Source organism: Nycticebus coucang, chromosome 21 (genome assembly GCF_027406575.1).
Source record: "Nycticebus coucang isolate mNycCou1 chromosome 21, mNycCou1.pri, whole genome shotgun sequence".
NCBI classification, from domain to species: domain Eukaryota; kingdom Metazoa; phylum Chordata; class Mammalia; order Primates; family Lorisidae; genus Nycticebus; species Nycticebus coucang.
Window position 1 is genome coordinate 57,273,975 of NC_069800.1, and position 16,024 is coordinate 57,289,998.

A 16,024-nucleotide genomic window follows, 5' to 3' on the forward strand; every position below is an offset into this window, starting at 1 on the left:
GTGATAAGAATTACAGGTTATTTTTATCACCTTTTTTTTGAATCTACAATTTCTACTTGTTCTGTAGGGAGGACATCAGTGTGTGTGATTCGAAAAGCAGCTTCAGGGTGGCGCCTGTGGCTCAAGGAGTGGGGTGCCGATCCCATACGCCAGAGGTGGCGGGTTCAAATCCAGCCCCGGCCAAAAAAAAAAAAAAAGAAAAGCAGCTTCAAACTTTTTTTTAATATGAAAGAATTCATAAAAAAGGCAAATGAATGAGTCACGGGGCTGAGTCCAGCTGCTCGCAGGGCAGTGCCTCCTTGCCCGCTCACACCAAGAAACAAATGCTTTAAAAAGGGCATCATTGTCATGACACCCCCCCATGGCCTCCCCTGCTGTTACCCCCACCCCTGCCGCTGCGGAATACCCTGGAAACCATGGCCTGCTGTTGGGGCTGAGCCCGCCTGCACCAGTATCTGAGAGGCACTTGTCTCTGGTCAGATTACATCTATTTCATTTCCCCCATGAGTTACTGTACCGGGCAGGGAGGGCCCAGCGCCCCTCAGGCTGTAATCGATAGCTGAATAAAGGCACTTCAAGGCTTCTAAAGCGGAATGTGCACAGGAAACAAATTTAGGAAATCCTGCTTTCTGTTACAGGAAATGAATCCTACGCCAACTGGTAGGAATTACTTCAGCAGCTCCAAAGTAAAATGAATACTGGTTTCTGTACGTATTCCATAAACTGACCTTGCCTAGACTGGCAATGTTTTATTGATATTGGATTTCAAAGGCACCATTCTAGAGCCAGCCAAGTCTACATGGAATCCCACAGGGATTTGGAAACAGAATGACTTTCTGAAAGATTTCACTTGAACTAGATTCAGCCCCTGAGTGGCTCCTGATGTACTGATAAATGCATTTGTGCCCTGCAGGCTGCATCCTCCGAAGTAGCTCAGACGTAAGATCGTAACAGTGGCTATACCTCTAGTAAGATTATGGTCTACTTTTTTCTCACGTATGTTTTACATGTTCTATGTATAGACATAAAATAACTGCAATAAAAAATAATAAAGTTGTAATAAAAAAAAGTTAAGGCTGGGCAGTGGCTCACGCCTATAATCCCAACACTTAGGAGGCTGAGGCAGGCAGATTCCTTGAGCTCAGGAGTTCAAGACCAGCCTGAGCAAAACTGAGACTGTGTCTAAAAATACAGCTGGGTCTTGTGGTGGGCTCCTGTAGTCCCAGCTCCTTGGGAAGCTGAGGCAAGAGAATCACTTAAGCCTAAGAATTTGAGATTGCTGTGAGCTATGATGCCACAGCACTCTATCCAGGGCAACAGAGTGAGACTTTCTCAATTAAAAAAAAAAAAAAAAAAAGAGCCGGGCCAGTGGCTCACCAGTGTAATCCTAGCCCTAATCCTAGAGACCAAGGCAGGAGGATCGCTTGAGCTCAGGAGTTTAAGACCAGCCTGAGCAAGAGGATCAACAGAGTCCAAAGGTTTGAGGTTGCTGTGAGGTATGATGACACCACAGCACTCTAGCCAGCATGACAGAGTGTGATTCTGTCTCAAAAAAAAAAAAAAAAAAAGACACCTAAAGCAAATTCATCTTTTTTCTTTAGTCAATCATGACTCAGAATTGTAGAAAAATAAGACAAATCTGAATGCAAGTGTAATTAATGGACAGAAGAGATAACGCACTATGCACTTTAAGAAGAGGAGGCAAGAAGCACAGGGCATTCCATGAAAGATTTATCCTCCCAGAAAAAACTCTGCACAGCCCTAAAACAAACATATCAAAGCTGGGTGGAAACAGAGGCATGTGGGACAGGCACTCAAGGCCTTCAGAAATGCAAACACCGCAGGGAGCCCCAGGTAGAAGTGCTTAAGGTCAATATCCAAAACTTGCCCCAATTTGCATTCCATCCTATACCCACAAGTCACCAGTGTAGTGTCGGGATCTACAGCTACTGAGACTGTGGCCCTATCTCACACCTGTCATTCCACGGCATGGTATGCTCATTCCTAAGGGGAAAAACAAGACCCCAAGACTAAAAGGAAATGATGATAAACCTGGAAAGTTTTCAGTTGCCGACAGCCCAGTACGAGACGAGACGTCAGTAGGATCATCCAGACCTACCTTTCTTCCCCGCTCTCTGTCTGCACACAAGTCCCACCTCAGAAAATGGGCCAGGGGGTGCGACATTCTTCACTCCTGAAAAGCCTCCGCTCAAATGTCAACAGTCACGGATGAACTGGGTTTCTCAGCTTGAACTGTTCCACAAACACCCAGCTGACTGGAAGGACGACAAATTCCACTGCCCCAAGAAAGGAGAAGCCGGAGGACAGGGAAGGTGACGTTCAAGGGTCCTTTCATGGTGAACCTTAGTAAAGACTATCACTGTGCCATCCCACAGCCACCCTTAACCACAGGCTTAGTATTTAATACTTGCACTTTAGTCCTGACTTCAAAACAGTTCACTCACTCAGAGAATACCCCTTCTTCCCAAAATGAACAAAAAAATAATTGGGAGTCCTCAAAAAAGAGTTTTAAAAAAGTTCTGGGAAGAACTCTGGTAATGTTATCAGGACCCTTAAAACTACTCATTGCAGCCAGATGTGGAGGTGTGAGCCTTGTAGACCCAGCTACTTGGGGAGGATCACGTGAGCCCAGGAGTTTGAGGACAGCCTGGGCAACATAGCAAGGCCCTGTTTCTCTTAAATTCAAAAAAACAAAAAACAGGGAAGAAGAAGAAAAGAAAATACTCATTCAATATGACCCACAGATCTGCCTACTAAGGCCTTACAACATCCCTGCCGTGGGGTTCCCAGTCACTGGCAGGACTTACCACACCAGATTCATCATTCATCGTGAAATATTTACAAAATATTCTCTCTGTGTTTGCCACCTCTTTGTACAATTTTGTGATGAAAACTTTGTAAATAAAGGTATATTAAGCTACGATTCCCCATTTTCCCTCTGTAGGGGACACACTGTATTTTCACACTGGGCTAGTTGTCTGTCTGCACATATGCAGAGGACATTCCTATGATATAACAACCTAAGCAGAAAAGCAATCAGGAGCTTGTTCTAAGACAAACATCAAGAGCCACTTGTGCTAACAAGCCCCATGCTCTCCAACACGGTGTCAAACTAATCCTTTTGGTTTTAGCAATACAATATGCCTAGACATAAACAGTAACTTAGAAGTATGCAGTCTATTGGACATCGTCAAAAATAAAAACTTTTGTGCTTCAAAGGACAACCATCCAAAAGAAGATAACCCTCAGAATAGGAGACAATATTTGCAAATTATGTATCTAATAAGGGACCTGTATCTAGAATATATGAAGAGCTCTCAACAAAAGACAAATAACCCAATTAAAACTGGGTAAGGGGGGGAGGATGGGCAGAGGAAGGGTGATTGGTGGGACCACACCTACGGTGCATCTTACAAGGGTACATGTGAAACTTACTAAATGTAGAATATAAATGTCTTAACACAATAACTAAGAAAATGCCAGGAAGGCTATGTTAACCAGTGTGATGAAACTATGTCAAATGGTCTATAAAACCAGTGTATGGTGTCCCATGATCGCATTAATGTGCACAGCTATGATTTAACAATAAATTAAAAAAAAAAAACTGGGCAAAGGTTACGGATAAACATTTCTCCAAAGATGATCATGCAAATGGCCAATAAGCACATAAAAAAAAGATGCTCAGCATTATTAGACCTCAGAAAAATGCAAATCAAAACCAAAAGCTACTACTTCATACCGGCAAGGACATCCAGAATCACAAAGGACGGGTAATAACCAAGTATTGGCAAAGATGAAGGGAAGGTAGAAGCCTCATATGCTGCTGACAGAAGCGTTAAACGGTGAGGCCACTTGAAAAACAGCTGTTTCTCAAAAGGCAAAACCACAGAGCAGTTACCATAGGCCCCTTCCACTCACTCCTAGGCATACGCCCAAAAGAAGGAAAGCTACACCCCCCACTCGGAAACTTGTACACAAATCTTCACAGCAGCCTTGTCCATCATGGCCAATGAATGAAAACAACACAAACTAACTGATGAATGGATAAACAAAATGGAGAACAGTCATAAATGGAACATTATTTAGCTATAAAAAGGAATGAAATCTTGGGTGGCGCCTGTGGCTCAGTCGGTAAGGCGCCAGCCCCATATACCGAGGGTGGCGGGTTCAAACCCGACCCGGCCAAACTGTAACCAAAAAATAGCCGGGCGTTGTGGCAGGCGCCTGTAGTCCCAGCTGCTCGGGAGGCTGAGGCAAGAGAATCGCTTAAGCCCAGGAGTTGGAGGTTGCTGTGAGCTGTGTGAGGCCACGGCACTCTACCGAGGGCCATAAAGTGAGACTCTGTCTCTACAAAAAAAAAAAAAAAAAAGGAATGAAATCTTGAAAACATTATGCTAAGTAAAAGAAGCTTGTCACCAAGGGCCAATAGTTGTACGGTTCCAGTTGTACAGAATGTGTGTAATGACAGACAGAAAGTTTCAGTAATAGATTAGTGTTTGCTTAGGGCCAAGATGGGGGGAAGAAAAATGGAAGGGAGGGGAAAAAATGGTGTAGACTTTCCTTTTGGAATGATGAGAATATTCTAAAATTGACTGCGGCAGTCGTTATATAATGCTGTGATCATACTAAAAAGACCACTGGACTATACACTTCAAATGGGTAGATGGTACAGAATTGAAATAATTTTTAAGATGAAATTTAAATAAAACTTTTGTTTACATTTTTACATGTGAAAATTGTATTTACATTTCTAAAATTTAAATTTATTTAAAATTACAACATTTTTCAAAAATTCTGTAGCGTTGAAGTGGGGCCTTGTGCTGGTCATTGGCGTTAAAAAGCAACAGTCTCACTCTGTCGCCCTGGGTAGAGTGCTGTGGCATCCTAGCTCAAGAAACCTCAAACTCTTGGGCTCAAGCGATCCTCTTGCCTCAGCCTCCTGAGTAGCTGGGACTACAGGTGCCGGCCACAGCGTCTGGCTGGTTTTTCTATTTTTGGTAGAGACAGGGTCCTGTTCTCGCTCAGGCTGGCAAAGCAACATCTCTTCCTGCTTGTCACTGAAGGGTATATCTCACGCCTATGACCCCACGGAGGAGGAGTAATTCCTTCCCGTATTTGAACACTTGTTCCCTAGCAGCCCTGCGTCGACCTGGCGTCTGTCCCCAGCTTACCTCGTCTGGGCTGGACGCCTGATACACACGGCAGGAATCCTCATACTGCTTCTCAGCCTCCGCCTGGTCGGTCACACCGTTGGACTCGTACACGGGAGTCACGTTGTGGCAGAGCGCAATGGCCTTCACCGCCTCGTGCACACGGCTGCTCATGGTTCGCCGGACCTTGGTGGTAATCGTGGGGCCCTTCTGAGCCGGTGGGTCCTGGGATTGCTGCAGGAAGGAGAAATGAATAGGGAAGGTGATCAGACAGGGAGGGTCTGGGAAGCATCAAGGAACAGCCGTGCAGAGTCACCGCTGTTCCGTCTGTGACTCTCCCAGGTAACTCCTAGGTACACCTATAGACATTGTGATAAATGGCGTATGATTTTTCAGGGTTCTGATCATTGATGATTGGGCGGGGGAAATCAAGTAAAGAGGAAAAGATTACAAGTCAATGAACGAGAGTGATTCTACCTGTGGACACAGTGACTGTCTTCCCTGGGGTGCTGTTGGGGGCCTCTGCCAAGACAGGGACCCCACTGTATGAAAGGGGTCCCAGGACGTCGGGGCAGGGCTTCCCCCCCTGCCCACTACAGCCTTTGGAGGCAGGTCATTCTCTGCTGTGAGGGCTGTCCCACACACTGTCAGGTGTCTGGCAGAGTCCCTGGAATAGATGCCAGCAGGACTCCCCCAGTTGTGACAAGAGACGTGACCAAATATCCTGGGGGCAAAATTCTCCTGGGTTTAGAAGCACTGTTTTTTTTTTTTTGTTTTGTTTCACTTTATCACCCTCAGTAGAGTGCCATGGCATCACAGCTCACAGCAACCTTCAACTCCTGGGTTTAGGTGATTCTCTTGCCTCAGCTTCCCAAGTAGCTGGGACTACAGGCGCCTGCCACAACGCCCGGCTATTTTTTTGTTGCAATTTGGCCAGGGCTGGGTTTGAACCCACCGCCCTCGGTATATAGGGCCAGCACCCTACCCACTGAGCCACAGGAGCCGCCCAGAAGCACTGTTTTAAATGTACAACCTTCTTGATTTATAATAGAAGTTAATTGCTTCAACTGTCACCCTACAGAGGGGACAGTCACTAGTAACAAGCAGCCCAGAGCAGGCCAGCGAGGCCAGGCAATGACCTGGCTGGTGGGACCTCCCACAGAACAGTGCCCAGCACCGCACTTAAGGTTGACTTTGAGGGGGAATGTTACCTGTGTTCACGTTTTGCCTTCCATACTGGCTTCAGACCCCAGCTTTCGCCCAAGGAGCAATTCCCCTGCCCCTCCTCTACCCTGTGAGCACATGGCTCAACTCCCCAGAGCAAGCATCACCATCCCTGAAACCCTATTTTGGGCTGTTCCACTGGTGTTCCTCACTGCCAGCCACACGTCCATGTCACCCTGTATATCACTCTCCTCACTATCTAAACTTGGCAAGTTTACCTGGCGATTCCTTCTCTCATCCAAACAGAGAAGCAGAGAGAGCTCGTCTGAGTCACTCATCATTACATTCCTTGCACTGGGGCAGTGCCTGGCATGTAATAAATGATTGCTGAATTAACAAACAAATTACGAACTTCATATGCCTGAGCTCGTGGTGGATCGTCCTGAATTGACATGAATTTTTTTCTCATTTCCAAGAATAAATGTCAAATTAACCAACTTCAGTTCCAGATTTTAAATCGCAGATTTGGACAATGGACCACCTCTAATAGTCTGACTACCTCTGCAGCTAACTGAATCCTGCAGCTAGAAATGTTTACTGGATTCTACATTCCATTAAAAACATATTTATCCGATAAGAGAAGTGATCTGGTCTTTTAGAATGAACCACATTTTTACAACCATGACACATGGGTGCCCAAAATACAGAACAGATGGGTTATAAGAAACAAGAAAATGACTTTCATTTCATTTTTAATACTATTTTTAGTAGTGGCATTAGACTCCTCAGGTAATTAGACAATTACTAAATTATTTTGGTTGCTGCAGGGACACACCGGGCTCTAGCTTCCTGCTCCGTTAACCCCTGGTGTCAAGAGCACACGAGTTTCACTTCCAGGCCAAAGGGCACTGCATGGTAAACGATAATTAGAGTAATGAATCAGAACTCCGGTTTAAATGAATCATTATTTGCCAAGTGCTTTTAATTATAAAGAATTAAAAATTATAAAGAAGAACTGAAGATTTACAGAAAGGTTCTCTCTGTGGGAGAGACTAAATCAAGAACCTTTTCTTTTTCAAGCTCTGCAATTTATGTTCTAGCTACAAGAACATGTGTCTTTGTTTTCACCCACATTCCTCAGCACCTGGACCAAATCGTTATTGAACATCAGGGCCAATACCAAGACCTTTGACAATGTAATTGCTATAGTTAGCAAGTTTTAGTGACAGTGGCTTTGAATGAAAAAAACCAAGCTAAGGGCATCCATCACCAACTCCCACATTTTATAAAGCGACCCAATGTCATGTCCACAAAAGTCAAACACTTCCACTAATATTCCTAATGTGGAGCAACACAGAGCTATGGGATGGTGCATTCCGGATAAAACAATTCCCAAGTAAGACAAAAAAGAGAACCACGGACACAGCTGAGATTTTTGTAAAGATCTCACTTTGAGATCAACGGATCATGTGATGGTGAACGCGAGCACATGGGTGACAGTCCATACCAACATCGCAAGTGAGGCGAGGGGCTTACTGTCTCCACATTTGTTTATTTCTCTCTGACTTCAACACCTGTCTTCCTTTCCTACTAAGATGTTTCAGGGAGGACAGGGAATAAGCAATGGTGCTGAAACTGCCTCCCTCAGTTGTCAAATAAAAGGCTCATTGGCACACCGAATAGCAATCCACCTATGTCACTAAGGCACTGAGACCCCCAGTGGCCGAGCGAGGGTGATGCCTGGTGCCAGGCCCTCCTCAAGCATCCTCACGTTCCCCATATGGAAGAGTTTCACCTCGTAACAGTGTTTATCTGTAACCTCCTTCCCATAGGCCCTTTAACCTACACACATTTCTTCTTACTTAAAAAATACCAGGGGAAAACAGAAACAGATGTGGCATCCACAGAGGCAGTTATGACTCTTTCTGCCCCGGGGAGAAACCACCAGTCCTCTTGCGGAGGGAGGGAGGGCAGAGCGGGAGGTCAGGAGTGAGTTCTGTAACCAAGCCAGGTCAGGGCTGGGAGAGGAACAAAGGCCTCCACACACGCAGGCCCCGGACTCGGACCGGGGGTGGGTGTCTCGTACATAATGACTCGGAATCGTTCGCAGCATCCCAGCCAATAATGGAGACACGAAGACGCGTGAAAAAAAGGCTTGCGTTTCTCATTAATGACCCACGGCAGGGCCGCTTCCGGACAAGCACTCCAGCCCATATTACAGGAAAGATTAATACAAAAATTAAATGTTGAGTCACCATGAATACCAATTTTCTTTCTGAATGCAGTTAAAACTTCACCACATCTGGGCATTCATCATATTCATGGATATTACGAATGGGCTGCTAATGACAGAAATACGCTATTAAAAAGCAGGAGTTTCTGTTATGATAGTCTTACCGTCACCCCCCCAAAATAGTGCTAAGTTGATGACTAATTAAAGGGCCGCCACCACAGAGACAGGCTCCAAGCCATCACTTCCAAACAAACCAACCAAGTTACAGCTGACTGAGTAAATACAATGTTGACTATTTAACAGTGGACACCATCAGCCAACAAAGTCAACACATTTCAACTTATCCGCAGGCCCCTAGCTTTTACTCCTCATTTGGTAAAACCTGGAGATTATTTTTAGTTGTCACGTGGAGTGTAGGGCACTAACTGGCCTCTCCGGGAATGCTGCTAAGCATCCTTCATGCACAGGACAGCCCCACAAGACACAGAACAATCCAGCCCCAATATGGCAATAATGAGAACCCTGATATAAAGGTGAGAACCCCGATTTAAGCCACTGATTCTATAAATCAAGCCCAGGACTAGGGTGAGCACCTGAGGCCAACCTCTGCTAGTACCAGGATGGATTCTGCTTTCACTTAAAATGTCAACATTTTGTCCCTTGTGGACTTTTTACACTAGAGGGTTTTTTTTGTTTGTTTGTTTTGTGGTTTTTGGCCGGGGCTGGGTTTGAACCCGCCACCTCCGGCATATGGGACTGACGCCCTACTCCTTGAGCCACAGGCACTGCCTACATTAGAGTTTTTAAACTACTGCATTAGAATATGATTTCCCTTGATTACTGAGTTCTTTTGGTGGCTCATTAAACGAGCTAGGGGAGTTCCTCATTTGCCTGACCCTCCCAGGCTCTAATACAGAACCATTAACCCTGAACTCCGTCACTGACATAAGTGAAAAGTGAATTATCCTATCTGTTATTTGGCTATGACAAAGTACTTCTATATGCTACAGCCTCAAAGAACCATGAAAACATGCTAAATGAACAAGGCCGAACATAAAAGACCATGTCGTCCATATATATGAAATGTCCAAAACAGGAAAATCCAGAAACAGAAAGTAGATTAGTGGCTGCCAAGGTCTGGGGTGTAAAAGCAAGAGCGAGGGTTCAAGCAACGTGGACCTTGTTTGGGGATAATGAAAATGATCTGAAATTAGCAGCAATGGTCGTCCAGTTCTGTGATTATACCAGAAAAAAATAATTATGTAAGTTTTAACGAGCAAATTCTATTGGTGTTTGAATGATACTGCATTTTTTATAAGGCACCAAAATAAAATAAAATGTAAAAGATAGCAATAAATAAATAAGCCAGAGGGAAGAGCCTCACATCTACTTGGCCTGTTATGGTTTTATCTCATAATGTGTTCGCCATTTTCTTCTTGTGTATTTGGCCTAATTTTATTCATAATCTGAAGTTTTCCTGTAAAAATCTTTAAAAACCACCTGCTCTCTTTATGAGGTTGGTTTAGTTAAATAACATCCTTAAAAACAAAAGTCACCTGGATGCTCATGAACTGCCATCAACAGTTGGACACTCCGAAAATAAATAACTGTAGAATTCCAGCTCCTTCTCCAAAACACCCCAAGGACTAGATCCAACAAACACTGATCTCCCTGGGTCAACCTCAATACTACAAGTAGGATTTAAACTTGGCATTAATTTTAGAGATGAAAATGAAATGGAAATAGATGTTCCGATCTTCTCTTCCCACACTCCAGTGTGCCATGTTGCAAGCTCTGCCTTGGAAGACCCAGATACAGAAACTGAGGTTCTGAAAGAGAAGAGTGAATCTTAGCTTCCCAGAAGCTGTTCCCAAACTCTGCTGTGCTTTGCAATCATTTGATTCACCTGTTAAAACTACAACCCTGGGCATGACTCCTGGAGCTTCTGACTCTGGCAGAAGTGGTCTGGCCCAGGAGTTCCGAACACTGTACTTAAAGAAACGCTGCTATAAATTTCATTATTAAGCTCTAAAGGTCGAAAGAGTGATTACCATGGACACAGGGGACCTTCTTGGAGTGGTGGGCACATTCTAAGAGATTAGGTAACTGTGAGGCTCCCACAGCTTTGACGATTTACTAAAAATCATTGAACTGTACATTTAACACAGCTCAATCTTATGGTACGTAAATTACACCTCAAGGCTATTTTTTTTATTTCCTTGCTTTTTTTTTTTTTTTTTAAGACAGAGTCCTACCCTATGCCCTGAGCAGAGTGCAACTACGTCATAGCTCACTGCACCCTCAGACCCAGGCTGTGGGCATCCTGCTGCATCAGCCTCTGAAAGCCGCTGGGATTACATGCGCTCGCAGAGGTGCCTGCACGATTGGGTTTTTTGTTTTGTTTTATTTTGTTTTGTTTTGTTTTGTTTATGAGTCAGAGTCTCATTCTTGCTCAGGCCAGTCTGGAACTCAAGGCTGTTTTTTAAAAAAAAAAATGTGGAAAAGCCTTCACATGTCTCATCACAAAAGCAGCACATGCTGACTGCAGGATTTTGAGACGTGGAGAGAGACGCACAGAGCCTCACTGTTGTGGTTCTGTACCACAATTCTGAGCTCCCCTTAGCCTGGAGAAGCCCTAACCTTGTGCGACCCTGCGCTCTGTTAACACTCAAGACCAGGATGGGCAAAACAATTTATGAGCTTCCGCTAAGAAAGTAGAATTCATAGTAAAAAATGTCATTTTCTGCCATTTAACACTTTACAAAGAGTGTTATCTGAGCTAACCTAAAAAACAAACCATAAAAGCTGAAATAACAAATATCCTGAAATGGGATGGCTTCTGCAAATACCAGGAGCTCTTAAAAATACCACCCAAATGGAGAAGGGTGTGTCTCCAGCCAGGGGTACACACCACCACCTATGAAGCTGTCTAATAGAGTCATCAACATGTCAGCACACCTGGGAAGGGTCTGAGAGTGAAACACACATTCAGGTGGGTGTCAGGAAGCAGGACAGTCAAACAACAGCTCCTCGGAAGGAGGCCAGAAGGCGTAAGGGGCTGGCCTTATGAAATGAGGCAGCTTAGCCCGTGCTAAAGGCTAGGGTGAATGGGAGCAGAAGCTGGACCACAGGAGTGGAGGGGCACGGGCCACAGCTGGAACACCAGCTGGACCCCACCAGGGAGCGGACACTGCCAGGATGCTCCCATGCTCGAGAGGAGAGCAGAAAGAAGCGGGAAAACCGCACTACGGGAGTGGTATAGACCCACATCAACGAGGCTCTGCAGAGTAAGGCAAGGGAGAAGGTTGATTCTGCCAAGTGAGAAGGGACAAAGACAAAATGCCAAACGGGCAATCTGGTGGGAGTAGGTGCCACAGAAGGGTTAGTGGCTGAGGCTAGAGGTGGATGGACACAGCATGTACTCAGACAGGGAGCAGGTTTAAGGGAAGAAAGAAGAACGTTGGGAGGGATCCTCAGATACAATTGTTATGAGCCACACGCACCAATGCCCGGTGAGAAGGGACACCAAGGGTGCTGGTGTTCACAGTCCAAAGCTTCAGGTTGGGGTCATAACAGACAGAGACGGAGCCATCTCTGGGTGATAGAAGCTGGATGGGGTAGGAGAGGAACCCAAGGAGACACATAACAGGGCCCAGCACCACCCACTTGAGATGCCAACCTGGAATCACCACGCAAAGGAAGATGGTCAAGACAGATGGAAAGGGTGGCACCTGTGGCTCAAGGAGTAGGGCGCCGGTCCCATATGCCGGAGGTGGTGGGTTCAAACCCAGCCCCGGCCAAAAACCACAAAAAAAAAAAGACAGTTGGAAAGGAAAAGGGGACTGTGTGGCTTTTCATCCCCGTATAGTGAAGCACCTCAAACAACCCTAAAGCATATCTTTGAAGGGGTGGGTGGGCCCACGTGGAGACCAGCCATAATGCCTACCTCCAACCTAGCAGGATGAAAAGGGCTTCGTTGCTGGTTGTAGATGATGACATGAGCTGAATCGAATTAACTGTTTCCATTCAAAATCCACCCCCACTGCCACACGGCCCCCTGGTCTGTAATTTTTTAGGAGACAGCCTGGAAATTAGGTGTACCTGCTGGCCAACATTCTAGAAAATTAAATGTTCACTATAACCAAGTCAGCAGGCATTCAGGGATTCTGCCTTTAACCTTTATATAGAGATATTTCCTTCCCTTTTTTTTGAGACAGAGCTCAAGCTGTCGCCCTGGGTAGAGTGCCATGGCATCACAGCTCACAGCAACCTCCAACTTCTGGGCTCAAGTGATTCTCCTGCCGCCACCTCCCAAGTAGCTGGGACTACCGGCGCCTGCCCCAACACCTGGCTATTTTTGGTTGCAGCCGTCAATGTTGTTTGGCAGGCGTGGGCTGGATTCGAACCCACCAAGCTCAGGTGTATGTGGTTGGCACCTTAGTTGCTTGAGCCACAGGCGCCAAGCCTTCCTTCCCATTTTTAACTGGCTTTCTGCCTATGGAATTGTTTGTTCATTTTGCCAAATTTAAGCAAAAATATGGCCTTCCTTATTGTCTTTTGACTCCAAACACAGTAACATGTAGCTGGTCTCATGTGGTCCACGCTAGCCCTAGGATGTGCCTCAGAATGACCAAGGGCGTTGGTTGTTTTATCTTATCTTACCTTTAAAAGACAGAAGCCAGGGTGGTGCCTGTGGCTCAATGGGGTAGGGCGCCAGTCCCATATGCCAGAGGTGGCGGGTTCGAGCCCAGCCCTGGCCAAAAAAAAAAAAAAAAGACAGAAGCCAGGCCCTGCCCTAGTCTTAATGAATCAGAATCTCTAGGGGTATCAGGCCCATATAAATGTCTCTTGTGTTTGGCCTGTTTTGAAATATCATCACCAGAATTGTAATGAGCAGCCGAGATGGAGAACCACTTGCCAGCAATATCCTTCTCTGAAAAGTGACTGAGCCAGTAAGTTGTAAGTCATCTCTGATAATTAATTCCTTCCTCATGATTGCTCAGCTGAATGCAGATGAGACACTGAAGTTAATCAGTAACATCATGATTATTTCACACGTAGACCATTCATTACTGCTGTTCTGGCTCCCAGCCAGGGAAAAAGGGAAAATAAACACATTCACAAACTTGAAGTGTAACCAACCATTAGGTTCCTTCTGGAACCAGTTATTAGACAAACAACTTTCTGTCAGGTGCTTCCCAGTGCCATTTAGTTGTACCTCAGTAGCGCAGATTAACCCTGGAGATAAGGATGATGGGAAGAAACCCGGTTGCAATTTTATTCCAAATACAAAGGGTGAGTGGTTCCCATGGGTTTGGAACGGAGATGCCTGGGGGGAATGGACAGTGACTGCTGAAGGGTAAGGAGCTTCTCTTTGGAGTGGTGAATGTAAAACTGTGGTGATGGTTTCATAAGTCTGTAAATACACTGAAAACCAAGCAACTGCCCATCTTAAGTGGGTGACTCAATGGATTATTGGAATTATATTTCGATATAGCTCTTTAAAAAAATGTAAAAGAATCATTGAGGGTATTGACACAGAAGCCCTCACCTGGGTATAGATGCTGAAGATGTGGCTCTGTACTTCGTCCATGGAGTCGAGGCCATAGGCTACCGTTCCCAGATGGAGCCGTTTGAAAACCATCTCATTCTGGGTCAGAGTGCCTGAAACACAGGACAGATAAGCGATGTGCCTACGGCCCAGGGCGTTAATCATCGTTAACAGGAATGACAGCTGCCATGTTTAGGGAGTTTATACACTGGAGTGGGCACTGCCCCTGCTGGGGGAGACGGGGCGGGGTCCCGCCTGCCTAGAATCTTATTCCCCTTTCGAAAATGACATCCTGGGTTTCCAAGGTGAAATGACCAGGCCTATTCCCAAGGGCGGCCCAGGAGAACTGTCAATCAGGGCATCTGACTCAAATCATTGGCCAAGAGGATGCCACATGACATATACTAAGCCAATAAAATTCTACCTAGAAAGAATCTACAACCTGAGCGGGAAGACACAACCAAGGGCCAGGACCCTACAGAGACTGTCCCGGGGTCCTGCCGCTGCCTTGTCCTGCACCTCTTCTCTCCTTCCAGAAATTCCTCTCCTTCCATCAGCTCTTCTCCTTCCAGAAACCCGGATTTGCTCTGACTTGGTGAGCCAGCCGGGATCTCTGCAATAGCATCCTTTCTCCTCATGGCCACTAAATAGTAAAGCTGAAGCTGGAACAGGTCTCCCGGCTCCCATGCCTTGCCCTTCAGCACTGGGATAACCTCACAGCTGTCCAGATGGTTAAGTTGTGCAGTAGAGTCGGGTGTGGGTGTGAGGTCAGGACTCAAGGCCAGGCTGCCTGAACTGAAGGCTGCTTCAGCCACAAAGTGCCAGTGACAAGTCACTTTTGCTCTCTGTGCCACATTTCCTCACCTGCAAGGTTAGGGTGGGGACTGGATGAGGGGCTGCATCTGAACACCCCAGGACAGTGCTTTGAATGCATTTAGTCCTATGTAAGAGAATGCCGCTCTTATAATTGCCCCATCACCAAATAATCAGTCTTCATCAAAAGAGAAAACAAAATAGCAACAGCACGCATCTCTCATTTGTCCAGAGAGAGAATCCGAGAGTTTCGGTCAAAGCCCTCGGGCATCTGCTCCCATCCGGAATCCTACAGAGGCCCCAGGAAGCAGCTCACCTGTCTTGTCTGTGAGTAAGTAAGAAATCCTGCCCAGCTGCTCGGGAATCGTGCTGGAACGAACCACGGTTCCGGGGATTTTTGAATCCCTTCGAATCACCCAGCTGTACACAATCTTGCCCATGTCCAGGTTCACACGCAAACTAGTCAGAAAACCAGAGCGAAATGTTTCTGTGAGGTTCCTTGTATCTCTTCGTATAAACAACGTGAATGTAGATACATGTGTGTGGTGGCATCTGGACTCACTCCCTACAGATGCTGGGGCTGAAACTATAGATTTAGCAAGAGCCAACCCCATCATCAAATAGGGTACCAACTAAACAAATCATTACTTTCACAAAGGCTCTTGTTATGGGCTGAATCACTTAAAATACACAAGAGTAGTTGTTCCAATCTTTTAAAATATTTTTTTCTTGAGACAGTATTTTGCTCTGTCCCCCAGACTTAAGTGCAATGACATTATAACAGCTCACTGCAGCCTCCAACTCCTAGGCTCAAGCGATCCTCCTGCCTCAGCCTCCTGGGACTATACGCACATGCCACCACCCTCAGCTAATTTTTTTTAATTTTTTTAAAAGATGGGGCCTTGGCTTGGTGCCTGTGGCTCAAGAAGCTAAGGCGCCAGCCACATACATACACCCTAGCTGGTGGGTTCAAATCCAGCCTGGGCCGCCAAACAACAATGACGGCTGCAACCAAAAAACAGCCGGGCATTGTGGCGGGTGCCTATAGTCCCAGCTACTTGGGAGGCTGAGGCAGGAGAATTGCTTGAGCCC

At 45.8% G+C, this 16,024-nt stretch overlaps 1 protein-coding gene across 1 annotated transcript in view; it reads right to left on the reverse strand.

The window, feature by feature from the left end:
- ATP9A (ATPase phospholipid transporting 9A (putative)) overlaps window positions 1–16,024 on the reverse strand; it is a 138,367-nt gene that overhangs the window by 44,033 nt on the left and 78,310 nt on the right. Inside the window, exons 12-14 of the mRNA XM_053574054.1 lie at window positions 15,249–15,391; window positions 14,120–14,232; window positions 5,193–5,405 (exon numbers count right to left, since the gene is read on the reverse strand). Coding sequence (XP_053430029.1) covers window positions 5,193–5,405; window positions 14,120–14,232; window positions 15,249–15,391 — 469 coding nt within the window. The remainder of the gene's footprint in view (window positions 1–5,192; window positions 5,406–14,119; window positions 14,233–15,248; window positions 15,392–16,024) is intronic.